This window comes from Pyrus communis, chromosome 2 (assembly GCF_963583255.1).
Source record: "Pyrus communis chromosome 2, drPyrComm1.1, whole genome shotgun sequence".
Lineage (NCBI taxonomy): Eukaryota > Viridiplantae > Streptophyta > Magnoliopsida > Rosales > Rosaceae > Pyrus > Pyrus communis.
This window is the reverse complement of record NC_084804.1, coordinates 29677951-29705416: the sequence shown is the minus strand read 5'-3', so window position 1 is coordinate 29705416 and position 27466 is coordinate 29677951. Positions and strand designations below refer to the sequence as shown.

The following is a 27466-nucleotide window of genomic DNA, read 5'->3' as shown; positions in this document are numbered from 1 at the left end:
AGCTGATTTAGGAACCAATCAAATTGAGCTGCTAATGTGAGAAGAAGCCTTATAATGACAGGTTTTTCCATTGGACTGAATGTTTCAGTGTAGTCCAAACCTTCTTGTTAGTAGGAAACCATTTGCTACCAACCGTGCCTTAATACTTGTCTATTAAGCCATCTGGTTTCCTTTTGGTTCTAAAAACCCATTTACGCCCAACTAGGTTTTGAGAAAGAGATGAAGGAACCAGAGACCATGTGTCAGTTTCAATCAGGGCATTCAGTTCCTACTGCATTGATTGGCTCCAGTGAGATTATTTGAAGGCTTGCAAATAGGTGGTAGGTACATAGTCAATGTTGAGATGAGAAGGAATGAAATATTTTGTAGCATTGAGGGCTTTTGGTTTGAAAACCCTAGATTTGGAACGAGTTTGCATGGCATGAAAATTAGTAGAAGGTTGAGGTTGAGGCTATGGTTGTGGTGTAGGTGATGAATGAGAGGCAGGAGGTGAAAGTGACTGTGTAAGGGAGATTGTAGTAGTTGAGGTAGCTGAAGATGGTTCACAATTATTGTTGGCAGGTGTGGTAGTGACAGAGGAAGAGGTAAGGGTTGATGGAATTGATGAATGTATTTGAGAATTGGGTTTTGGTGAATGAGACAGAGATGATTTTTGATGAAATGGATAAATGGATTCATCAAAAATTACATGTCTTTATATGTATATCTTATTTGTGGCAGGATCTAGGCAGTTGTATCCTTTGTGATTAAGGTTATACCCCCAAAAAGACACAGCTTACTTTTAGGTTCCAGTTTGGATGGAGTGAAGGGTTTTAGCAGCTGAAGAGTTCTAGCAGTTTCCACTAGGTGAATATGCTTCCTTTCAGCACATCCATTTTGCTCAGGAGTGTGTGGACAAGCAAGTTGATGTTGAATACCATTCTCAGATAAGTAATTAGAGAAAGCAGTACTGAGAAATTCACCACCAGAATCAGAACGGAAAGAAATGATCTTGGTACACAACATGTTCTCAATAAGATTCTTGATTTGAACAAATGTAGGATAGACATCAGATTCACATTGCAATGGATAAAACTAGCAGTACTTAGAATAGTCATCCACAAATACGACATAGTTCCCAAAGCCATGAATTGAAGTAACAGGGGGTCATCCCCAAACATCAACATTAAGTAATTCAATGGCTTACTAGTATGACTAGTAAGCCATTGAATTACTTCGGCAGAGCGGCCATGGATCCATCAACGATGCCGCAACATTGGAGCAACGGAAGCTTAGAGCAAAGAGAGGACTTCGGGTAGTAATTTGTGGTGGTGAGTTTGATTGGAACCATGGAGCCAATATTCTGAAGTGTGATCGAGGTGATTGAATTGACGGTCGAGGAATTAGGGCTAGCAGCCGCCTCTAAGAGGCAGATTTAGAGGAAGAAGCAGGAATCACCATTGCCAGAAATTAGGGTTCGAAAAGGTGAACTCAGAGGAAGAAGGTGAGAAGTCAAGCGGGAAGCAAGAGAAATAAGAACACACTTTACATGGACAAGTCATTTACACACTTGTAATGACAGATCGCCCATTCTAACCAAAGCTTAACAGACTCAGTAACAAACTTAACAAACTCTTATCCTTTCAGATACATTTACAATATTAGCCTTAATAAGAGCATAATCACTTCTGGCGAAAAGCACATTGGAAGCACTTTTCCATAAACTCACTTAGAAAATTACTTGTTAAGTGATTTTACAAAGAAACACCTTCCATTCTGTTTCCGTATGCTTCACCTAAATATTTTCCAAATCCATGGTGGAAACTAAATTCATGATGGAATGAAAAGGAACTTTGAAACTCACGGTCACTTGTTTAGTTATTTCAGGTACATTTTCAAGGTTATGGTTTTCTCTTCAAGTTACACTGCTAAAATTATGTCTACTAAGTTAGGAAGACGACGACACATTACACTTTCAACCACAAAAAGAAAAAATAAATAAATAAAAAAGGGAAGCATAGACCGCTTAATTTGTACCGGCTCGACCTAACAAACAACTGAGCCAACCTCCCAAAAAAGAATGAGTGCTTCTCACTAATGGTACAAAATTAGAACTGAACTGAGGCCTCCACGTTATCCACGGAATAACTATTGCAACTTTATCTTCTTGTCCATGACCGAATCCCACTTATCAAATATCACAAGCTCATCGTCGTCATCATCAAGTTCCAATTTCTCGGGATTTCTTGTACTACTGCCAGCAACACTTGATAAATCTGGATTCGCGGACTCAGAAACCTCAGACAGTTTTCTTTTCTTTTCAGGAGTAGTTTCAATATCATCAGTCTTTTCAGGCTCCATAGATGATGATGCATTTGATGAGCTTCCAGCATTTGCAGTAGACTTCTTGTCATCCTGTGCCACTGCAGGAGCTTGAGTCCACCCAGATAGAACCATTCCATCAGGTTCTTTCTCTTCATCAAATTCCTCTCTGCACGAAATTAAACTTGCTAAATTATCACGTCGATTTATATTACATGATATAAAAGAAAAAATAGTATCACCCGACCCCCAGAAAAAAGAACGGCAACTAGAATCAGAAAATGCTTCATGCAACCTAAATAGCCTTACTTGGTTAGGTTTGGGGGGTGGGGGGCCAACAAAGGAAGAGGAGATAAATTGCAGGATGGACATTAACTTTCAAATAACATGGCTCCTGTTTGCTTACTATCTTACAAAAAAATTTCAACTTAAACAGCTTAGTGAAGCTTTATTTCTATAAACCATAACAGGAAAAGTAGCTATTCCAAATGCTCATGTCTTGAAGTCATCCATCATGTTGTAAAACCTTAGATCTTAAGAAGCAATTTAATGATGCATAGGAGCTTGCAGATCAACTGGATAAAGAACCTGTGTTTAATATTGATCTTGCACGACAGTTCTTGCTGAAAATCCTCAATTGTCAGCATGGTCCCACTGGTAACTGGCGTAGGAAACTCAGACAGCACCTGCAATTTTATGTAAAATATTTTAAAAAAAATCACACATACAAGACACATGTATCAGGTGAACTTACTTTATCAAGTCTTCCCGAAACACAGGAAAGAATTCATACCTTATCAAGGTTTGCTGCATAATTTGCTACCATGTCTTCATCCAAGTCATCACCAACTTCATAAAGAAGGGCTGAACCATGCATAATGAGTGGCAAGCCCATCCCGAGCTTGGCTCTAACAATCTTTTCAACTACATCCCGCAACTTTGTACGGTGAGTATTGATCTCAAGTGAAAGTGGTGTCTGCTTACAATCATATTGCATTAGGGCACATCGCAATTCTTATTTAATTGTCAGCTAAAAGATCCCACAAAGATGGAATTTTAGAAGGAGCAATCAGTGTACCTCTGAACAGACATAGCAAGACTTGTTAGGTTCAAATGGATCCACTGGCATGAGCAACATTTTTCTTGCTGGATGTTCTAGACAATATGTCATCCTACATAACCATTCAGATCAGGGTAGAATCAGACCGCACGGAAAAAAAACAAAAAAACAAAAAAATACAAAAAAAAAAAAACAAAAACAAAAAACAAAAAAACAACTTAGTATGGAACAAACCAGTGGCAAAAAGAGTAAAGCCAATTTTGTCACTGATATATCGTTCAGATTTCAATTTCCCTAATTGTTAAACTGGTATGACTTCAATCAAACAAAAGGAAATTGAAAATGACTTAAAGGTAGGACACGTCTGATTACCCCTATGTGCAAGCCAACCAGTACAAAAATTCCTGTTTTCTTCCCATCAGAAACGGTCAAGAATCTTTTTCTTATATGTTCATGGCTCTAGCCTACGATGCACATCAATTAATTATAAGTACATTTCTGCATGTGAGTAATGTACGTGTACCGATGTGTAGCACAAGTGTGTTTGTGTGCAGATACAATCAGTCGATAAAAGATAATAATGAAAACCAAAAGCAGAACATTTTCTCTTCATTTTGAAATACTAAAATTCAGAATAGCAAACTATGTGGAACATGTTTTTGAAGTTAAAGGAAGAGAAACAGAGAACAAACGAAACACTTTTTTTATTACAAAGGCAATTGCACAAACCTATAGTTCTTTGTATCATTTTGCAGCACCTTGATTGCCTCAATGACAATCAACCCAGCAATAATAGCATTCGTTGTTGCAACAGCATGTACAATATTACCAGCAATCCCTTTAGCTTCAAAAAGGCTATGCAACGGGATTCCAAAAGAAGCAGCCCGTATATTTGCAGCAGCGGTAACAAACTCCACAGCTAGCTGATCATCTTTATCAAAAGTGAGATTTCCAATTTCCTGCCACCAGTACCCCAACCCCACAAAGACAACAAAGACAAATGAAAACGCTAAGAAAGTTAGAGTTCTCAGAACAAAATAAAGTCATGAGTTCAGTCCAGACATAAGGAAAATAAATGATCGTGCAATGACTTTCCTTAATACAAGAATTCAAACTAACCTTCTGCCTTTTCATGAAAAATAGTTTCAAAGCCTCAAGAAAGACTCTGGAATTTTCCATAAGGCTCCATATATCCTGTGGATTCTTCATTCCTAGAGATGCCATGGCAGATACTGAATATACATCATTGGCTGCACCATTCTTTTCCATACTTCCATTCTGTTGACCGAGCTCATTGAGCATGAAATCCCTGATATACATAGGCTTTGGTCTATCGCGGTTCTTCCATGTCTCCTCATTAGACAAAGCTTGCTCAATATTATAACCAAATACATGATCATATATTCTCCTTCCATACTGCTCAATGTCTTCATCATTGCTATGTTCAAATACATCTTCAGCCTGTTCTGATGAGCTAGCACCATCACTAGAACGCACATTCAAATCATTTGTCTGATTCTTGTCCCCAAACAACTTTGCAAAAAGAAGTTCCTTTGCCCATACGATACAGTGAACAAACTGCAAATACAGATTATATAGTCAAAGTCTAGACCCACGGAGCAGGGGGTTATCTTAAAGAATGATGTATTTATCCTTTTAATGAGTTGGAGGAAAATGATCATCGTCCAATCCAACTAATAGTTTGTTCCAAGCAAACTACCAAACCATATCATCTTAGTTATCTATTGTATAACTGTCAATAACATTTTTATGGCAGAAACGTCATCCAAAAACCAGAAAGCTTATACCGATTTCATGTAAATAGAATTGTAGCAGCAGCGGTACTAGTAATATGGAAAAAAGAAAACTAATCTATTAACTATTAACGGTTTCACAGTTCTTGGTTCCCCATGGATTCCTTTGTGTTCTACTACTTGTGTTGTTTTCTCTTCCAAATTATTCATTCTCCATGGTAGAATTAGAGAGCTTTAATTCACGGGATACAAGTAAACAACTATCAAGTAAAAATTCTGAATTACTAATACAAGCGACACACAGTTGTTCCGAGATGGCACCAGAGAAAGGGAAAAAAAAAAAAAAAAACCTATCCATCAACAATACCTTTGATGGAGTACTGGTAATGGTACAGACAGGATAAGTTTTAGGAGCAGGTTTTGGTTGACACTCATAGCACTCTGTTCTTCCCTTCACATGTACAGTCACCTGATTTCAAAAATTCAACAAATAAGTAGAAAGGGAAGGAAAGAACCTTCACACAGAACCATCTGCAATGAAGCATTTTGTAAAAAAAATAAAAGAACAATTGAAATAATCAAAATGACGCAGAAGTTTGAATATGTTGGTCATACGAACTGGGTTATTTCCACCATGTGTTTCTAAACAAAACTATAAAGTCAAAGTAAATGGTACTAGAAATCTCTCTCCAAATCTACATCTAACCACACTAAAAAAAGGATAGTTGAAACTATTTAACATTATGCAGGAATCACATAATGGAAGACAAAAATTCATATAGCTTACCTCGTATGATTGGAACAAGGGTAATGATGATAAGATGATGATGATGATGATTAATGTAGCATTTCTATGACACAAACTATCATAGACAAACACATAATGTAGAATATTATAGGATCCTTGGCTCATCTAGTTATCCAATAAAGCACGCAAAAGCTTAGACAAAGATAAGATAGTTCACTGCATGAACTCAGCTAAACACAATCCATTTTGAAATCCTTTCTGCAACTGCTATAGGGCATTATCCAGATAAAAAACCAGTACATAAGAAGCAAATAAATTATATTTCAAGACCTAAACATCTTTGACATATGAAATTGGCAATTCAATAAACCAGTTACAATTCTACAATGCTCAAGTGATCTCAGATCAACAATACACACACACACACACACAACATACAAGGAACCAGAAGCCTAATGGGTAGACAAAAATTTATTAGATACAACAAATTGACAGACCAAGTTCAATTAAAAAAAATTGTTTCTTGTCAGACAATTCTAAAGCAAACCTGTCCAAGGAACCCAGTCGTCCCACTTTCAATCAAGGGAACATCAGCTCCCAAGCATAGGCGATTCACATGTCGCCTCGCATCTAAGTTGTCAAGTCCATTCAAAACCACATTAAATTGCTTAAAGAAGTCCACATTGAAGTCAGAATCCTTAACATTTGCATGGTACGAAGTTATGCTTATCTCAGGCCTAAACTTTAAGACAGCTTCCCGAGCAACCTGTTAAAATATGGATGAAAAGACCATACACAGCACACCTATTCAAATTAAAAAGTATATGATATAGTAAATATACTTACTTTGGCTTTGGATTGGCCAACATGTGATTGTCGGAAGAGGAATTGTCTGTTGAGGTTACTCACTTCTATTGTGTCCATGTCGATCTGCAATTTAAGATAACCAACTGCAAAATGAATAATTACCCAAAGAAACAAAGTAAACTGGCTCATTCTTGCATATACACGGAACCGGGAAAAAAATAATGTTTTATTTATATCAATCTGAAGACCATGAATTGAAAATTAATATAGGGATCTATTCAAAGTAGTGGTAAATATATAGTTCATCTGTTTTCTAAAGTAGATATCATATACCACATCAATATTGCTAAAATATATAGTATTGCTATCTTTCCGCTTATTAAACTTTTACACAAATGATAGTAGTTCCACTACATAGCATATGAAGCAATAAGAAATGAACAGCAACGAAGGTACAAACTAAAGAATTAACCAGATAACACTGAAGAAAAATTAATACTTATGTGTGGGTTGAATCACTTCAGGATTCACCCTGACTAACGCTAGTCAGCTACAATACCTTACCATAAATTCAAAATATTTCACTTGTTACTAAAACGAGCAATCCAAGACAAACCCTAAGGTCCAAGCCTTAAGTAACAAGCCGCCACCAATTTGATTCCTGAAAACCTTAGAATAATTCTCTGCCAATTTGATTAGGCAGAACCTAGATTCTTCTAAGAACATCTTAATCTTATATTACTGCCTCAATAATCACAAGCAACAAACAGCAACGACGATGATCATGAAAGAAGTACCAATACTGATTCATCATTTCATCGCTTCTCACTCTAAATTGACACATGATTACCTGTACAGAGAAGTCAACTTTTTTAAAGAAAAATGAAGTAAATTTGGTAATAAAAGAACTCTTTTCTCTAAATAAAACCCTAAAACCAACACATAAAGTTCAATCAACAAGCATAAGATGGGGAACACATAATGAAAACCCTAGAACACAAAATCCTAGTAAACCACCCTAAAATAAGAAAGTAGCAGAAACCCATCCCTTAAAATTAACAACAAGAGAGAGAGAGAGAGAGAGAGAGAGAGAGAGAGAGAGGCGCACAATATGAATATCTTGGAAGCCAGAGAGAGCGAGAGTCTTGAGAAGCTCGCAGCCGATACCACCTGCCCCAACCATGAGCACTTTCGCGCCCTGCAAAAAAAAATCCAGAAATATTTTTCAAAATTAAACCCAATAAAACCCCAAAACCCACTCAGAATTCGAGCAGGGAGAGACTTTCACAGTTGGGGTTAAAGATTTTCAACAGAAATTTTGACAGTTGGGTGTTGCAACAGTACCATAACAGCGGCCAAGTGTTTCCGGGAAGCCATGAGAGTTGCGGAAGAAGAAGAAGCTAGAGAGAGAAAGGGAAGGACCACAACAGTGGATTGGACTTAATATCCGAGCAAGCAAGCAATTTGTGAAATACCAGAGAGGGAGAGAGAGAGGTCGGTGGGTAGGCTTAAGAGTTTAGATGGGTTTGTGGAGAATCGAACAGGGGACGTGGGGGGGGGATCTTGGACTGTTGGGTTGCGGTCGTGAGAGGACGGCTGCTGAGGGCGCCAAAAACACAGCAAAAAAAGTGGAAATTTCACAGCCAGAAAAACCTTCCTTTCTTACTGTTCTGTCGTTTGTGCGCGAATCCTCTCTCTTCCTTTCCTCCTTAATTGGGGTTTTTGAGGGTTTTGACTCTTTTTGGCCTACTTTGCTATGTCTTGGGGTAAATGGTATAAGCATTTTACTTATGCCACAAATATGAGAAGGCAAATCAGTCCATAGGGGAAGACGTTGCTTTGCTTGAGTGTTGTGTGTGCGTTACTCATGATTTGATCACGAGAAATGAGATGACAGTGCAACAAATGTGGAAGAAGATTCATGCACAATTTGTCGAGCAAATTCAAGGCACCTTTTAGACCAAGTAATCTCTATCAAGTAAGTACAAACATTCACATAAAAAGTTAAAATCTTGACAAGAAGCCCATACAAAGCGGAAGCAAATTTATCGAAGTGGCAATAATCTTGCCAACAAGGTAATAACATTTTATTATTAATAATTTAATTAACATGCTACTCTTATAATATATTATGTTATTTCACAGTTTTTTTTTTTTCAGCAACTACAAGCACAAATGTGGTACAATCTTTATAACAACAACAAACCATTCACACAACACGAATGTTAGAACGTTGTAAAGCATACTCCAAAATACAAAATTACGTCATATGTTGGATGCCTAGCACCACACATCGGATGCCCTAGGTTGTAGGCTACTGAGAATAATATTATTTTAATATCGTATGAGGTTGTAATGCTATGTTTTGTTTTATATTTGAAATTAACTATGAACTTTTTAAGTTTATTTTTAAAGAACAAACTCATAAAATTCATATTTAATTGTTGGAGTTAAAAATGGAATTAAATTATTGGAGTTAAACTTAAACATGGAATTTTAGTTTTAAAAATTAAAAATATATATTTCTAAAAATAAAAATTCATAATTTGTACAACATGATAGAATTAAGCATGTAGAGGTTGACAGGTTCTTCATTAAGGAAAAGCTAGAAGGGAAAGTAATTGAAGTTCCCCCAATCAGGACCGAGGACCAAGTGGCAGACATACTCACTAAGGCTAGCTCCAGTGAAAAATTCTCTGGATCAAGTTAGGCATGTGTGACATATATGTACCAACTTGAGGGGGAGTGTTGACTTTGTATAGATTTCCTTTTATTCCGGGATTCCTATAATCCTAGGTTTCCTAATTTAAGAGATATTGTTTGTAATTATTATTTCCTTGTTAGGGTTGTACATGATTTTATATACCTCAGAATGAGAAAAGTACACACAACATTCAAAGCATTATCTTCTCTTAATAGGTTTGGAAGGTTAAACGTTTGGGCGTTTAATAGGACTTTCGCCAATCACCAACTCAGTTTTGTGAATAATTGTTGATGACTCAAACAATTCCAAAATAATTTTGTGATATTTTTCTCAATTCCAAAATAATTTATCAAAGCGGACAATATCATGCTACGGTGGAGGATATCGGGCATGAGCAATGATCCCCCTCAGGCGGGGATGTGACATTCTTCTTCTTCCAATACTTTGACATATGACTAGCACTCAAAGAAACTTTGCAATGAACAACAAAGTGAAATCTTTCATGAATGTTCACATGTATTTGTGACCAAATAAATTATCCGATTGCATCGTTTCTTTCAACTATTTTCCTATTTCAATTCTATAACGTCATAGATAAAGGTCTAAACATTGGCGTCAAATATTTTAAAGCGTAAATAAGCACATAGTGCAAAATACGTCTAAAAATATTTTAGTTGTTTATGTCCCAGAATTCAAGAAATTGAATTAACTCAATTTCATTTCTAAAATAAACATTTAACTCTTAGATTTTGATTTTTATATTTTTAAACAAAATCTAACAGTTAAAAAATAACATTATATTTGGATGAAGAAAATAAACTTGAAATTTTGACAAAAGCTAGAACTTATAAATTGACTCGTACAATTCTCTTGTTTGGATTCATAAACATGGAAATTTAGAGAGAAAAAAAAAAAACTTGGAATTTTGGACCTTTAATTCTCAAGTTTAAATTTCGTGTAAATATATGTCATTTCTAAATTTCTACAAGTGAGAGTTTATAACTAACAAATTTCGTATTAAAAGTCCATTGCTTTCTAGGTTAGTCAAATAAGAAAATTCATAAATTCTAGAAAATAAATTCTATCATTTCAATTTCTTTCATTTTAAAACTCCTTACCAACGTTAAATTTATTCGTCCAACACATAGTGTAATCAGGATATTTCGGAGCAACCAAGAAAGTTCAGGAGAGAAGAGTAATCAGAGTAGAGCCTGTGTACCTTGGTGTGTACTGTACGGTACCTATTCCCATTCCCATTTGCTCACTTTCCCTAACACAAAGTCAGATTTTGATTACAACCCATTCCTACATACGTTCAATGCATGCTAGATTTTGATCACAGCAACCATCTGCTGTGCTTTTGTTTCCCAGAAGAAGTCTCGGAGGTAAAGTTTCAGCCTTTTTACTTTCCTTTTCTTTCAGTGTTTTCCTTTTAGCATTTTGCATTTAGTGCTTGCTCTCTTTCCTTAAAAATAGAAAAAAATTGTGACCCAAGCTACTGTTTTTAAGCGTGTTTCTACCACCAAGGTCTTTTTTTTTTTGTTGGGTTTTCAAAGAGAAATCTTTCTTTAGTAATGGATTAATTTTGATATTTTTTTATTTATTATATATTTGTCTGAAATTTGTAACATTTAGAGCTAGTTGAAGATGCATGGTAGCTTTCTGCAAGTTCCAGATTCTGGGTTGTATTGGCTCCAAATTGATGTGTTTTTGAAATTTGAGTTTGTCTCTTTTGTTAATATTCTGTGTTTGCCCATAAAAAATTGCATCTATGGAATGTTGGTTTTACCACATTGCATGTGTAATTTTATTTGTGTGTCTATCAATTTTATTTGGGCAAATTTGTCTGTAGTTTATCACATTGTATGTGCTTGGTTCCATCCAGCTGCTTTTACATGTTTGAATAACACTGGAAGTTATGTTAGTAGTATATGATCGAGTTGATTGTCTGGAGGAGTGATGATATCACAAGGTTGTTTTGCAGCCTCTATGGATCATCATCAAATTTTCATTGATATAGAGGATGACATTCCAAAAAACAGTACAGTAGTAGCACTGCCTGTTATTGCCCTTAGTTCGGATGACGAAGACGAGGGAAATAGGAAAAAGCCACTTCATTTGTATCAGAAGGATGTGCTGGAGCTGGAGCCTCCTCCCCACGGTCATCAACAGGTCATGGATATGGATGATGAAAATCGTAACAATGCTACAGAAACAGCGCCGCCTGTTGTTGTCCTGGGTTCTGATGATGAAGATGATGGAAGTAAGAGGCTAGTTCAACATCAGAAGGTTGTACTGGAGCCTGTTGGAAGATTTCTGAAGAAGAACTTGCCAGTATGTTCTTCCCCTGCATTTGAAAAACTAGAGTAGCTTGCCTAAAATTATAACGATTGACTGGTACGAGTAGCACAATTGGTTTCATTACCGTTGGTCTGATGAGTGCTAATTTAGAATGTGACACATTGTTGGATTATTACTAAAGTGAAAAGAATTTAGTAGCATAAGTCAAAACCTACCAACTCAAGAGACACCAAGTTTGGCTTGCATTTGAACTACGTACTATATCAAATTAGAAAGATCATCTAACTTGCCAAAGGATTTGGAGCAAGCGTCTATCTTACCCAATAATTGAAACTTAATTTTGTCCATGTACTACATGTTTTCATTTGAAGTTTTACATTCTCCACTCATTGTTCAAAAATATGTTCCGTATTATCCTATATGCGTGTATTGATTGGCATGGCCATCATATTCTGTTTCAGGAGTCTGTAACGGGCAAAGATCAGAGTAATGAGTTCGAAACTCTGCTTGGAGAATTCGACATTTGGATAGATAAAGATGTAGATGTTGGTGCAGCAGACGATAGGGTGATTGGTGTTTAGAACTCATTATTCAAATTGTTTTCTTTTTGAAGTGCATATTGGTTTTCATGGCCATCATCTTCTGTTTCAGGATTGTTTAGAGAGCACAGACCAGAGTGAAGAGTTGGAAACTCAACTTGGAAAGAACTGTCTTGGGATGGATAAAGATGCAAATGTTGGTACAGCAAACAATGCGGTGATTGGTCTAGAACCCATTATTCAGATTGTTTTCCTTGTTATCCATTTTGGTTCTAATAGTCATCATATTCTTTTTCAGGATTGTTTAGAGAGAGAAGAGTTGAAAACTCCACCTGGAAAAGTTGATATTTGGACAGATAAAGATGTATATATTGGTTTAGAAGACAATATGGTGATTGACCAATTTCATTTTTCAAATCATTTTCATTGTTATCATGTATCCATATTGACCGGCATGATCATCATATTCTGTTTCAGGATTGTTCAGAGAGTAAAGATGAGAGAGAAAAGGTGAAAACTCCACCTGGAAAAGTGGATATTTGGATAGATAAAGATGTATACATTGGGTCAGAAGACAATATGGTGATTGACCTGCAACTCATTTTTCAAATCATTTTCACTGTTATCGTGTGTATGCTTATGACTGGCAATGGCATGATGAATATATTTTACTGGCTCAGGATTGTGAAGAGAGCATAGGTCAGACAGAAGATTTGGGAACACTGCCTGGACAAATTGAGATTGGAATAACCGAAGATGTAGTAGAAAATATGGTGATTGGTCTACAACTTATTGTACCATTTCCTAGTTATCCTAATATGCATATGGATTGGCTTGTTGATCATAGTTTAATTTTACTGGTTTCAGAAGTATGTGGCGAGCACTCAGACAGAAAAGTTGGAAACTCTGCCTGGCGAAATTGATACTGGGATAGACAAAGATATAAATGCTGGTGTAGCATTCCATATGGTGATTGGAAACGGGAACCAAAGAGCATGTGAGAAAGAGGAGTGGAATAGTCAAATTAATTACAGAGAGACTAGAGAAAATATGGAGTGGATAGCTACAAGAACAGAGGTAGGAGTTCTGGCTGATAACATGGATGCTGGGACAGACAAATGTGAGCATGTTAATGAAGAACATGATTGTGATAAGGTGGTTGGGGAAGATAATCACAACACTTTCCAGTTTAAAGAACAATATCAGAAAAACGATATAGAGGAAGATGATCTAGCAGACATATGGAAGGAAATGACAATGGCAATAGAATGTTCCAAGGTATCCGCATTTGATAGCTTTGAGTATACAAAAAAATTTGTCATTGATTTTGCACCAAACTTTCCATCCTTGTAGTCTCTGGTTTTTTTTTTCCAAATTATATTAAATATGTGTTGCCTGATTCTCCTAGGATTTTGCTGTTGATCCTTCAGCTGATGAAACATCAGGTGAATGTGGGGAAGAATGTGATCACATTTGCATCCTGAAGGATGATCTTGGGTTAGTTTGCCGTATCTGTGGAGTTGTCCAACAAGGAATTGAAACCATGTTTGAGTTCCAATATAGCAAGGTACTTGTGCTTTTTTCTTGTTTTCTGCAAGTTATTCCATTAGATAAGGTTTAATATGATGGGGTGGTGCTATTGACACACCCATTTTTACCTCTCACACTCCCCTCTCAATTTCCAGCCATCGAATCGAATCATTTAAAGAAGATCAATGGATAAAAATTAACAAGGGTGTGTGGGAGGTAAAAAGTGGTGTCTGAATAGCACTACCCTATTTCATCTCAAAAAAAAATATATATAAAAAAAAAAAAATAGCACTACCGTATGAATGAACTAGTGAACTAGTCATGGGAGGTCATTATAATAGTTCTGAAATTAGATGCTGGATATATTTGGAAAAACTCCGGAGTCTTGAGTAGGGAGAAATAAGCCGTTCTACCTGTTAGCTGGGAAGGTACATGTACGCTGTACTAGACTATTTTATGCAGCTATTTGTTTAACATGAGTTTAATCATTAAAATATCCTTCATCCTTGTTTCTCTATTAACAGGCCAAAAGGACTAGACGAAGTTACATGTGTGAGTCGCAGAATGCTAACTATACCGAGTCAGCTCAGAATTTCTCAGTTGGAATTAAATCTACTAGGGACAATTTAACGGCAACGGAAATCTCTGCTCATCCAAGGCACCGAAATAAAATGAAACCACATCAAGTGGAGGGCTTTAACTTTCTCGCTAGCAACTTGCTGGCCGATAATCCAGGGGGTTGCATTTTGGCTCATGCCCCTGGTTCTGGAAAGACGTTGTTGATTATAAGTTTTGTTCAGAGTTTCCTGGTTAGATTTCCCCATGCTAGACCATTGATTGTCCTACCTAAAGGCATTTTGTCTACATGGAAGCAAGAGTTCCAGAAATGGCAAGTGGAGGACATTCCGTTGCATGATCTATACACTTCAAAAGCAGAGAACCGGTCTCAGCAGCTGGTTATTTTAAAGAAGTGGGTAGAGCTGAAGAGCATCCTTTTTCTTGGGTATCAACAGTTCTCCACCATAATGTGTGACAATGGGACCAGTAAAGCATCAGTTGATTGTCGAGAAATGCTGTTGAAGGTCCCTAGCATTCTGATTTTAGATGAAGGCCACACTCCAAGGAACGACGATACCAATTTGCTGCAGTCCCTTGCAAGAGTCCAAACACCTCTAAAAGTAGTCCTCTCAGGAACCCTTTATCAGAATCATGTGAAAGAAGTTTTCAATATTTTAAATCTTGTTCGTCCGAAGTTTCTGAAATTGGATACTTCCCGGGATGTGGCTAAGCGTATCATGAGCAGAGTACAAATATCAGGTGCGAGGAAACAATTAAAAACTGGTACAAATTCAGCTCTATTTGACTTGATAGAATACACTCTCCAGAAAGATGAAGACTTTAAAAGGAAAGAGGCTGTCATACAAGATCTTCGAGAGATGACCAGGAAGGTCCTGCATTACTACAAAGGAGATTCTCTGGACGAACTCCCCGGTCTTGTTGATTTCACCATACTACTCAACCTTAGTTCAAGACAGGAGCTTGAAGTGAAAAAAATGAAGAAACTGGATTACTTCAAGAAAGCTTCTGTGGGTAGCCTTGTTTATATGCATCCAGAGTTGAAATCTCTTACAGAGAAATATTCATTGACTGGCGAAAAAGGCTGTGAAATTGGTAATGACAAGATGGATACAATTGTAAAAAAAATAAATGTGAAAGATGGAGTTAAAGCTAATTTCTTTCTTAGTTTACTACGCCTGTGTGAATCAACTCGTGAGAAGCTGCTGGTGTTCAGCCAGTATATCCTGCCGCTGAAATTTATGGAGAGATTAGCAGTGAAGCTAAAGGGGTGGAGTCTAAACAAGGAAATTTTTGTGGTTACCGGCGATTCAAATTCAACACATAGGGAACAGTCTGTAGGAAGCTTTAACAATTCAGCCGATGCGAAAGTCTTCTTTGGCTCTATTAGAGCCTGTGGAGAAGGAATCTCTCTAGTGGGGGCTTCTCGCATCCTAATTGTTGATGTTCCATTGAACCCTTCAGTAACTCGCCAGGCAATAGGCCGGACATTTCGACCAGGACAAATGAAGAAAGTATACGTCTATAGATTGGTTGCTGCTGATTCGCCTGAAGAGGAAGGTCACTTAATCTGCTGCAGGAAGGAATTGATTTCGAAGAGGTGGTTTGAGTGGAACGAGAGCTGTGGACATCAAGACTTTGATTTGAAGACCGTTGACGTGCATGAATGTGGTGATATGTTCTTGGAAAGTCGATTGTTGCAGGAAGATGTAAAGGTTCTACAGAAAAGGTAATGTGCAGCTCTTCTGAATTTCGAATAGTCTTCAAGATCCTTTGTTCCGATGATCTGATAAATCGCTTGATGAACACTCATGCTTTTTTAATTTAGTTTTCAGGAAGCTATAAATTTGACTTTTAACTTTTCTTCTCAGGTAAACCATCCGGAGAGGCTAAGCCTTTGGGGGAATGTAGATAACTGAACACATTATGTCGTAACTACGAAGGCTTCATACTTATCGTTTAAGGCTTTGGTCAAGGATACCGTAGGCTCTGTAGGCAAGTCCATTTTGAACAATGCAGATGGTAGGTAAGAAACTGCTGCGCTCGGCTTCTCTTTCTTCTGTATATGAATCTGCAGACTGCAAAATTGAAACAACTGCAAGTGGACTTGGATACTTTTAGGCTTTTAGCTGATTCAGATGCTCGTTAGCGTTAGATCTTGTTAGCGGAAGTGTTGCTGAATGTTCACCCAAAAGCAGGAAAATTTGTCAAGAATTTAGTAGTCTTATGAAAGGTTTTGGAAAGTTTTGTTGTCAAGTGTCAAGTGTTTTCAAGAATCAAGTCCTGAAAACAGGAGCTCGGATTCTTGCATATCAACGGAGGTATATTCTCGTGTGAGTACTCATTCGCACGGCAACATATCCCCGGTGACACCCAAAGTCTTTCTTCCGAGGGAAGGGAACGAAACCCCTCTTCTCGCCTCTAATTAAATTTTATTCAATACCATTAACAGAGTTTGGCACTGATTGTACATTTTCCCCTTCCAACATACTAAACAAAAGAATATGCATCTGATTTTTACAAATATGTAGACCTTCACTCAATTTCTTCATATATTACAACTGTACTAGTAGTATGTTTCCAGTGTCCAGAGGAGAGCGATGTTTCTTTTCGCCATTTGCAACGCAAAGTCGAATGTTCCTGAACAAGCGGTCGAAAGCCTCTCCCTGTCTGATTCCTTCTCCCCCCACGCCAAAAATAGTTTGGAAGTAACCAATGTGGATATGCAATGAAGCATCTTTCACACTACGAAATCACGTAATAGATGGGAGGAACTAAATCTGTGTTGCTGCTGGTTCCCGGAATCAAGGCATTCAAAATCTGCTGTCTCAGATCCTACAGAAGAAGCTGCAGGGTTGTATAAATCGTCCCCTCTCACGGCAACAAAACCGTGATGAGTCCCACGAGAGATAGGTAGGCTACCGCCACCGTCACAATGCTGCAATCCCAATGTCAGAGACACCCCGCTTCCACTTCCAAATCTCCCCAGCTCCGGCATCTGGTACGCAGCAGCTGCTGCCATATACCTCTCATTGTTCCTATCAGTCTGAACATTTGCATCAGAAAAGAGACCACAGTCATCCATACCAGGCCTTTGCCCCTCTCTAAGCTTCACAAGCCCGTACTCAGCTTCAGCTTCGTGACGAGTCACATTCTGGAAACTGGCAGTCCCAGCGGATCCAGCCATTTCCACGTCATGGAAATGGTTGGATTTGGAGTCCATAAATTGTCCAGTGCTGCATCTCTCAGTGCCTGTCGAACTTGCACTAGGTTGCATATCTTGTACTCCGTCTTCCATGGCCCTTGTGTTGTCACCTTCTTTTGTTTGAGGTGCATTCTCAGATGAAGAGTTGGAATCCATCTCGGCATCACCAGCCTCTTCTTTGTACATCTCCTCAACCATGGGCTTCCAGAGACGCACTCGTGCATTTATAAACCAGTTTGAGACCTGTGCCGCAGTAAAAGAGTACACGAACTTTTAGATATCGAGTTATTTCAAATTAAACTGTAAACATTGTACTCAATGATCGATTTTCGTTATAAATGTGATTTGTTTGTTTATGCAGCATTCTTGTTGCTGCAAGAACCTGCAGAATGAAACAATTATCCATATCCTAATTCAAAAGAATTTAGCGAGGATCAAAATGGTATACGTATTAGAGTCGAAAGATAATAGATCTTACTCTCTGTTATGTATGTATGTGGTACCTAAGGAAAAATGCTATGTAAAACACGATTACTTCGTCATTACCTGACTTCTAGTCAAGCCTGTCTGCCTTGCTAGCAGGATCTTATCAGAATCCTTGGGATAGCTGGAAAATATCGATATTAACATTAAATTACGTCAGGAACTCTGATATATTTCGATCAATTAAGCTTTCTGGAAAATAAATTGAGAAAAGAGTTGAAGTCAGGATTTACGGATGAAGGAAATGCTCAAATAGCCATGCTCGCAGAATTGAGACAGAGCTTTCCGGCAAACCTCTTTGTGGTCTCCATGCATGTTGTTGCATCATGCCAAGCTGCTGAAGGGCCCTCTGCTGCTTGAGATGCTGGTCCACATAACGGAGGCGAGATATTCCAACTCCTTTCATGCTTCCTGAGGCACCTTGCTCCCCAAGGCTTTTACGGGTTGCTTGTATCTGGCCTGTGATTGCATCACGTAAGCACCGAAAGTGGCGTGAAATAGTCTGCAAGGCTACTGCTGTGTACGGTTTAGCTGACCCACCTCCCGCTATCACATCAAATGATGATACAACAATCTGCATCTGATGATAATACTGCTTGTACCGTCTGTCAACCTGTGATTGTGGTATAAACACCATTACACCTCATGGGACAAATAGGAGCTCCAATCTACCAGACAAAGGTTTACGAGAAACAACCAACCACAACCACAAACTTCCTAAAACATCCTCAAAGAAAAAATGATCGTATAAATGTTTTACATAACCATTAGCTGCTGCTGATGTAAACCGCATAAATTAACAGACACGAACACTAGAAATATTATCATGAGCAACTCAGGGACCATGGAAATTTTGGCCCCAAATAATGGCATTGTCCTTCTCCTCCTGCATCAACAGTTAACAATGGTACCTTCGGTCAATCCTGCGTCTTAGACTGTTTCTGATTCTTAGCAGAACAGGGTACTTCCGTCAATTGTCAACAAAGAAGGATTTCCTTGATGTTCCATCATGGTCCGTAAACATACGGCGGAATCAACAGACATATTGACAAGCAAATCATGGGAAGAATTACCCCAATATTTTCACATAAGGGTGCTATGCTTCATTCCATTGCATCCCGTTCAATTTAGACACATAGGACAGCTTAAGAATAGTCGGAGATAATTCCGTTGGGAAAAAGATTAAAAGTCCCAACTTTTTCACATATCAGTCAAACACAATGCAAGGCTAGAGGTGCTTCAACTGGAAAGATGGAGGATCAATTAATTCCCAGTGAAAACATCACTTGGACATGAAAGGTTATACTCAGAAGTCAGAACTCTTTGAAACTTTTGAAACTTCATCTTCATTTAAGTATGTCTGAATCGAAGAACAAAACTGAAATGGAATCGTTACCAGATGTTGGTTTATCTATCAATGCATCACTGTAAGACTACATCATTAATCAGTTATTTTCAGTTGGAACAATCAGATATTGACAGAAGCTCAACATCAAAATCATTAGCATTTTGTTTGGTTTTGCTTGAGTAGACTGCTACTGCATATCTTGTTCCTTTCGTATTTTGTATTTTTCAAAATTAAGGAAACATATCATTGATCCTTTCGGTCATTATCGTGAAACCAGTAACTATGAGCCTAAGAGAACAGAACAATATCATGAACATAAAAGCATACCGATCACTGGTAATAAACATGCTACATAATATCACCTGCCTAATCATGCACACACATCACACACATGAGAAGTGATAAAGGCAGGTGACGTAGCCATCTAAACTGCAAACAAAGCAATCATCACAGCATAGAAAGAATGAAGACGAAAGGATACTGCCAATCCAATTTGCAACTAAAATTGATTTTAAGCTCTTAACATTATGACCAACTGATGAGACAAGCAAGATTGATCATATAATTACTCATAGAGAGACATAAAACTATATGCATTGCTCGTACCTCATCTAGCATTGACAGAAGCTTCGTCAACTTGCTTTGCAACTCTTGTTTCTCGGCATGTGAAAGCTCACATGGTGAGTTACTGGCCGACTCTTGAGGGTTTGAAGATACTCCACTCTCCAAATCATTCTTTGATCCATCATCTCCCTCCTTGAAACTCTTCTGATGATCGTGTGTGCTTTGGTTCTTCTCTCTATCATGTTGCTTAAGTGCTTTCTGGACATTGACGACTTCATCAAGCAGTTGTTGTGCTGCTTTGAGGTATTTGTTATGGGGAATGGTTCTTGCAATACTTGACATCCCATAAGGAGACAAATCCCCTTTACTTGAATCTGGATTGCCTCCCGGAAAACCAGATGGCAAATATTCAACATTTCTTGGCTGCTCATCTCTAAAAGAGCCATTCCTGCCATCACCCTCACTGGAAACGGATGGGTTAGGACTTAAGAATGAAGCAAAACCCATATTGGGATTCCGGTATGAGATAGAAGGCATTTGCATTCCTGATGGGATTTGTGTACTGAGGCTGAGGGACAACCCCTGACCTTGCAAGTTCTGTCCACCATGAAGAATACCTGAAGAACTACCCATGGGGTGCGTAACTAGCATCTCATTTCTACCCTCCCTCCATGGACTGAATCCCTGCTCTCCAATACGCGTTCCACCAAGATGTGATAGGACATTGTGCTGCTGCTGGTTGGAATCTGAACCCTCCACTGAGGAGATTACTTCAATGCAGTTGTTTTGCTGCTGAGAACTCCCAGCCACTGCATCCGAGTATGACCCAGAGTTCATATACATCATCATGTTACCAGTAAGAAGAGGTGCTTCTGGATAAGAACTAGGCAAAGGTGGTTCCCTTAAATAGAGCATTGGCGTAGCATCTTTTTGATTATTCGAACCAGCATAGTAAGCTGACATAGCTCTCTCAACCCCTGAACCGGTTATATGAGCCCAACTACACACTCATCCCGAAGACTGAAAAAGGAGTAGAACTTCCATCATTGGCAAAACAGTACCATATTCGAAAAACTAACTAGTAAGTTTGCAGGAATTTCAGGAATTAAATAGTGAGTATATTATTACTCACTCACACCAGTATAAGCCAATGCATTAAAGCAAACTACTAAGAACAAGTAGAGAAAAAATTTCTACTTGGAATTCCAGGCAATCCTCATTCCTCACAGAAGAAAATCAAACCAAAACTAAATTTACTACCAACATACAGTAGCTCATTATTAATGCCCACCAAACAGGTAGAATTAAGTATCCAAACACCAATCTTTGTATACAAGAACTGAACTTAACATACGTGATGCCGACATATGCACTTTTTAGGTTCCTGGCAATCAAAGGATTTATACAACTTTTTCAGTTTGAAAGCTTCCAATTACTTGATGATTGTAAATTACATAGAACCTCTTAAAAAGAATGAACATATCTCTCTCTCTCTCTCTCTCTCTCTCACTCTATATATATATATATATATTATAGATAATACATGCAAACAGAATCAGAATTCAGAAATCAATCCAACAGAAGGAAAAATTAAACATATAAGAACAATATCTTTAGATAAATTGACGATAAGAACAATAAAAATAAATCTACTAACTCTGTGTACTTCCAAAAAAGCACTTAATGGATCATCATTTTAACAAACAGAAAGAAAGAGAGAGAACGGAACCGAAGAAAAGGAGAAATTCATGAGTGAGACAGACAGAGAGCAGCTAAAAGATAATTAAAGTAAAAAAAAAAAACAAAATGGAAGAGAAAAAAAATACCTGGAAACCCTTAAGAGCTGTGGGTTGTGTGGGGAACAGAAAAGTCTTAGAGAACATCACCCGATCGTCTCAGAACCAAACTTTCCGATCCCAACAACAACAAGTATATTTATTTAACAACACAAAAAAGGACAGAAAAAACAACTTTAGTGTGTTGGAAAATAATTGAGAGATATGAATTTCACTTTATTTTATTTTTTTTGCTTTTTTGCAATCATAGATATTCTCCATCCATCAATGAATCAAATTCAAACCCCACGTCAGACTCACACTCACAGAGAGAAACAAGTTTTTTCAGTTTCTACTGCTACTCAAGAAAAATGATGACTTTTCTTTCTATTTCCAGAAATGGGGTTTGGGGGGTTGTTTAAGGCTTTGGTAGGCAACTCTGCTTTTCTAATAAGTGCTTTTGCTTGAAACCCAGTTGGGAAAAGTCATTGGCTTTACTACTTGCTTCTTCTTGAATTCAACAATTGAATTCAAGGGCTAATGGCATTTGCTTAATTGGTTTGGAGGGTGAAGATCAAGTGTTTGGTTAAGGAGCTCAATCTCTAACCACCAGTTGGTGAACCTAAAAACCTCTCTTAAACCCTCCCCATATCCTCCTCTCCCACCATCTAATCTCTCTCTCTCTCTCTCTCTCTCTAAAAAGAACAAATGCTATTTCTAACTTGAACCTCTTTGGCTGTCTCTCTCATCCCTCTGAGCATGGAAGGTCTGGGTTTGCTGCAATATCCACCATATAATCATATTCTATTCTTTTCCTCTTTATTTTTTGTATTTCTATATTTTGTCCTAACCTTCTATTCTATATTTTTGCTATTTTTTATTTTATTTTTCCGTCTTAAATGTATGAGGTAAACCAGTAAGCATTAGGTGCCCATATCACTGTATTTGTCGTTTTCTGCCAACTAATGTGTGATTTTTGCACTGGTGGTCCTGCCATCTTTATGTATTTATAGTTGTTTCCCATATTGTTGTGGTATTGCACATTTGTCACAATCCTCGTATTCTCTTTTTGCATAATTTTAGCTATTATTTTGTTCAAGTGGTGGGGTTGAAATTTTATTTCTTTTCAAAGATCTCCAGACCAGTACATATATGTATAAAGATCAAAGGACAAATGTCAGATTTGCTGATCAAATTTGCATAAACTATTTTGAGATAAAAATTAAGAAATCTATAACGACGTATTTACACTACAAAAAAAAAAAAAAAATAGTATAAAACTCGTTATTCACAAAATTAGTATGGAATTCGATTATTGGGTGGGAAGGATTTTAACTCAAATACTCTCACATTCACGGTATGAGTAAGATTACCGTCTTTCCTTCTAATTCAAAAAGACAATAAATCTAATTATTTGAACAAAAAAACCACAACTTTACTCTAGCCGATAGAGAGAAAAATAGGGTCGGGCCTTAGGGTCAGTGGCAATTCTATCTTTCCCCTCTCTTCCCTTTCCAATTTGTCCCATCTTCTAACTATCTTCATTTCTTGGTTGTGGTCTCCCTTTCGTTTTTGCAACAAGAGTCTTTGTGGTTTGCTCGCTCTTTAGCTTTGTCAAGGAGAGACTTTATAGCGGCTATGGCTTACTACTCAAACTTGAATCTTTGGTCAGCGGGTGGTGGTTTTGCACACATGTCAAAAGACTATAAGGAGGAAGCTCTGCATTTTTTTTAATTTTTTAAGTTTACTCGTAGTAGTGCATCTTTGTTGACGATTGCAAGATCATCCAACAGTGATGCATTCTTTCCTTGTGGTGCACTTGTTGTAGTTCTACAATTTGCAAAGTTTAATCCTCGTTGGTGTTATCTTTCATGTTTGTTTGATGTGTATCTTCCGTAACTAGGATTGATTTGTATTCCTGATGAGTTTGTAATTGCAAAATTTTAATGTTTCTTTTAATTAGCGTGTCTGACCTATTTGTTGCATATGACATATTTGTCCTTATGTACGATAAAGGCTAAATTTCTTGAATGGCCAGATAATAACTAAAAGTAATTTGCATGTTGCAAAAAAGCATCTACATAATTGTCACCCAAAAAGTTAAAAAAAATTAGGGCACAAACATTTGATATAATAATGATGGGGATATGATGCATCGGAGCTTGTATTGTACATATGCAAGATGACACTTGCCTAACCCACTCACAAATGTGACACTACTTATTTGTATTCCCCCACCTTTTGCTTTCTTTTTTTGATGTTTTAGATGGTAACAATGAAAAAGGCATCTCTTTTCTCCTTTATCAGGAGGAGCGAGTCAAATGACTGGACTTTTGAGATCATTGGAATTAAAAGTACAAACTTTTGAAAACTAAGTGGGACTATTTACTTGATGTCCTGTAACCATACAAAATAAAGGTCGAAAACAAGATTAACGTGGATAAATAAGATGCACTTATGTTTTTTTTTTTTTTTTTTTGGGTTTGCCAATAATTACTTATGTTTTTCTAGTTGAAAAAAATTTATTCTAGTACTCAATGTAATTCAACTGTTTTTTTAAGGGTGAATTGCCAATTTAGTCATTGAATTATCACTTGAGTGAAGATTAGGTCCCTAAACTATTTTTTTTCAAAAAAAAAAAAAAAAAAAGAAAAAACAGTCCTTGAATTATGAAAATTTGCCAATTATATCCCTAATATTACATTCGAAACTACTATTTTCAATTTTTCGTCAATTTAAGTCACGTTACTTGCTTGTGATACACATTTGAGAGTTGATTGATAATTTTTCATAAAGAAATAGTGTATGGAGTTAACTTTGGAGAGTAAATTAGACGTTAGATTTGTAACATACATGAAATGTTAAGGCTTTACAGGCGAGAAAATGATTATATTACACTCTAATGTGTGTCAAGTGACTTAAGAGAAATATTTACACGTGCCGTGGTTATATAAGGAATATGAATACATTTAAGACTATAATATTAAAAAGAAATTTCTTATAGACTTACAACATCACCAACGTACAAAACAAATTTGGCTCTTCAGTAAAACGATAATTTAGCAACTGTAAAAATGGTAAGAGTAATTTGTTAATAAATGTGTATTGATAATGTTGTGAATAAGTAGTAGATACAGAGATCCTGTTTGTTAATGAATCTGTCTGTATGAATTATGAATGATAATGTCAATAAACTTGCCTTGTATATAATATAAGGCCTCAAAACAAATAAGGAATAAAAGATGACTTTGAAAAAATATTGTAAAAGCACCTCCTTAAATATAGGTTGACTCATCATTATAAAATAGAAAAATTGCTTAGTTGGATTAAAGTCAACGGACCTAAATTTATAAGCAAAATATTCAAAATTAAACCTAATGATCGACAACGAAATTGGTCTTAAATCTAATCAACCCTTTTTAATTATTTGTCACTCATACACATATTAAGATTAAGAAAGAAAGCAATTAATTTCAACCTGTGAAACCTGCCTAATAACAGTTTGAGTGAGTTAGTTTGCCCATTTTATTGGCTGGCAATGGGTTAAAACAATATCAACCTGAAAACTATTGGGTTGACCAATAATTTGGAGTCTAACCCAACCAACCCACCCAATGCAACACAAGAGTTTAATCACCAGAGTCTTTGTTTCTCAATGAAAGCCTTTGAAAATGTTTCCATATTTATTCTGCATGCCTATCATGGTTTAGGGTTTAATCATAAACTTAAGGCTCATTTGCCTATAGACATGTTATAAACACCACATTAGCTTGTGTTTTTAATCAAAGAAAGGTGGAGTTAAATACGACTTATGAGAAAGCGGTATAGAATGCTAGGAACAGTCGTTCACATGTGTATGAGTAACTGTCAATCGTTGATACATGTAAATTTCACAATACATTAATAGTTGACAACTTGACAATCAATATTCACCTGCATGAGTAATTGTCCTTAGCATAACAATTAGACATTATGGCAAATCTGAGTATGACCTATGCAAAATCAGCCATTAGATTGTTAGTGTACAAAATCCTGTATTACTTATCCCATCCTAATACAAGTTCCACTTTAATTTGGCTTGTAAAGCATGTTTACTATATAATCACTTCAACATGTGCTTAATAATATATGATAGTTTTCCAAAGAAACCCTAATAAGGCAAAATTGCAAATTAGGCCCCATGTACAATTTCACCCCCATTTCAATTTCCTCTGCAAAAAATTATACTGCCCAGACGTCAAGAACCCACTTGCTAATTTTGGTATATAATAATTCCATATTTCTTCATAATGAATTTTCAAGTTGTTAAATTAAACGAGGTGAGTATAACCCACATTGTTTGGCTTACAAGATGAAAAAACCCAACGAAATTCAATAATTCTAACTTAACCTCATAGTTCATGCAACAACCTCATCTAACGAGTTCTTCTACATAGCTCAATTTTAAAAATAAAAGGGATTTTAAAATCGTCTTCAGCTAGTTCTGTACCACTTAGTACTATGGTCTAGTATATTTCTATTCATTTCTCATTGAAAGGTTTTAGGTTCGATTCTCTCCAAATGCGAATTTGAATAACATTATTGTAGTCATTGTAAGTTTTAGTTCACTTCCCTAATCATTAATAAAAATAATATCATTTGTTAAAATAAAAAAATAAAATAAAAAAGGGGGTAGTTTGGCAATTATGAAAACTTTCTGAGGTGAGATGCTGTCTTCCTCTTCTTCTTCTTCTTCTTCTTTCCGATCTGGCCAACGCCAACACCTTCTCACTGTCTTTTCCTTTTCTGGCAATGTTGTTCGTGGGTTGCCACGAACTTCATCCTAATAGTTGGCTTCTTCCAACCTCTTGCTGGCTATCCTTTCTTTGTGGTTGTGCTCGGGACGTTCATCGAGGTGAGATGCTGCAATTACTCTGGCGATGCTTGGCTGTGGATGAGGACTTGATCGATTCACGATCGGTGGTGACTGGTGTAGAACTTTCTGGTGTTTGTGGTCTTTTGTGCGTTTTGGGCTTCAACTTCTGGTTGGTCCTTTGTAGTTTATCTTTTGGCCCTGTGGTTTGCTTGTTTATGTTTGTTTTTTGGGTCTTGGGTTTGTTTATGTATATGTTTTAGTTAGTAAAAAAATTGAAGAAGCATTTTTTCAAAAAAACAAAAAAAAGATAAAAAAAAAAGAAAAAAAAGACTGGGTGTCAATTTCAACGGCTTCTGCCTTTTGGCAACAATGGCAGGCAGGCGTGCAGCGCAGGACATGACACTGGGCAGCCTTGGGATTGGGAAGCTGGGCAGGATCTATGGCTCGATACACGACGGACGTGATTGGATGACAGGTGTTAAGAAAACGCCCAGAATCTGTGTCGTTCAGGGTAGAGTGATACGTACGTAGGGGTCGTATTATATGATTTAATTGTTTTTTTATTTTTTTTGGTAATTTTTCTGACAACAGATATGGGAAAACCAAATGCGTAATCATTGTACTTGTAGTTGTAGGTCATGTCCTAAACCTTTCCATATTTCTGTTTCGACCCATTTTTTTTTCTTTTCATGTCATGTCCTAAACGAAAATTAAATTTACATGCAAGTTGCAACATAAATTATGCATGTATGTCTTCGTAACAAATATATATTTTTTTTCTTTTGGTATTAAATTTATTATTTGCTTTTCTCCAGGAAAAGGTTAATGATGAAGAAAATTTCTTGGCCAAAGCCAATTTTTCGTTCTTTTTAATTTCATGATATTCTATCATACTAGTTCTTGCCCATACTATGAC

At 36.9% G+C, this 27466-nt stretch overlaps 3 protein-coding genes across 3 annotated transcripts; 1 reads left to right on the top strand and 2 right to left on the bottom strand.

The window, feature by feature from the left end:
• Positions 1-1817: 1817 nt before the first annotated feature.
• LOC137725445 (SUMO-activating enzyme subunit 2-like) lies at positions 1818-8353 on the bottom strand. The gene is made up of 11 exons (XM_068464131.1): positions 8015-8353; positions 7779-7868; positions 6710-6793; positions 6411-6629; positions 5483-5584; positions 4481-4939; positions 4091-4320; positions 3380-3473; positions 3095-3277; positions 2890-2987; positions 1818-2470 (listed from the first exon to the last, which is right to left on the bottom strand). Exons 1-11 carry the CDS (start codon positions 8045-8047, stop codon positions 2128-2130), a joined length of 1935 nt encoding a protein of 644 aa, XP_068320232.1. The 5' UTR covers positions 8048-8353; the 3' UTR covers positions 1818-2127.
• A 2212-nt stretch (positions 8354-10565) lies between these two features.
• On the top strand, positions 10566-16620 carry LOC137726005 (protein CHROMATIN REMODELING 35-like). The gene is made up of 11 exons (XM_068464855.1): positions 10566-10759; positions 11359-11708; positions 12137-12241; positions 12327-12431; positions 12513-12605; positions 12692-12796; positions 12895-12987; positions 13082-13492; positions 13623-13781; positions 14269-16049; positions 16192-16620. The coding sequence occupies exons 2-11, from the start codon at positions 11364-11366 to the stop codon at positions 16193-16195; spliced, it is 3201 nt and encodes a 1066-aa protein (XP_068320956.1). The 5' UTR covers positions 10566-10759; positions 11359-11363; the 3' UTR covers positions 16196-16620.
• A 124-nt stretch (positions 16621-16744) lies between these two features.
• LOC137726006 (BEL1-like homeodomain protein 7) lies at positions 16745-22499 on the bottom strand. Its single transcript, XM_068464856.1, has 5 exons — positions 21747-22499; positions 19963-20940; positions 18242-18621; positions 18072-18132; positions 16745-17768 (listed from the first exon to the last, which is right to left on the bottom strand). The coding sequence occupies exons 2-5, from the start codon at positions 20881-20883 to the stop codon at positions 17061-17063; spliced, it is 2070 nt and encodes a 689-aa protein (XP_068320957.1). The 5' UTR covers positions 20884-20940; positions 21747-22499; the 3' UTR covers positions 16745-17060.
• Between the last annotated feature and the right edge of the window lie 4967 nt (positions 22500-27466).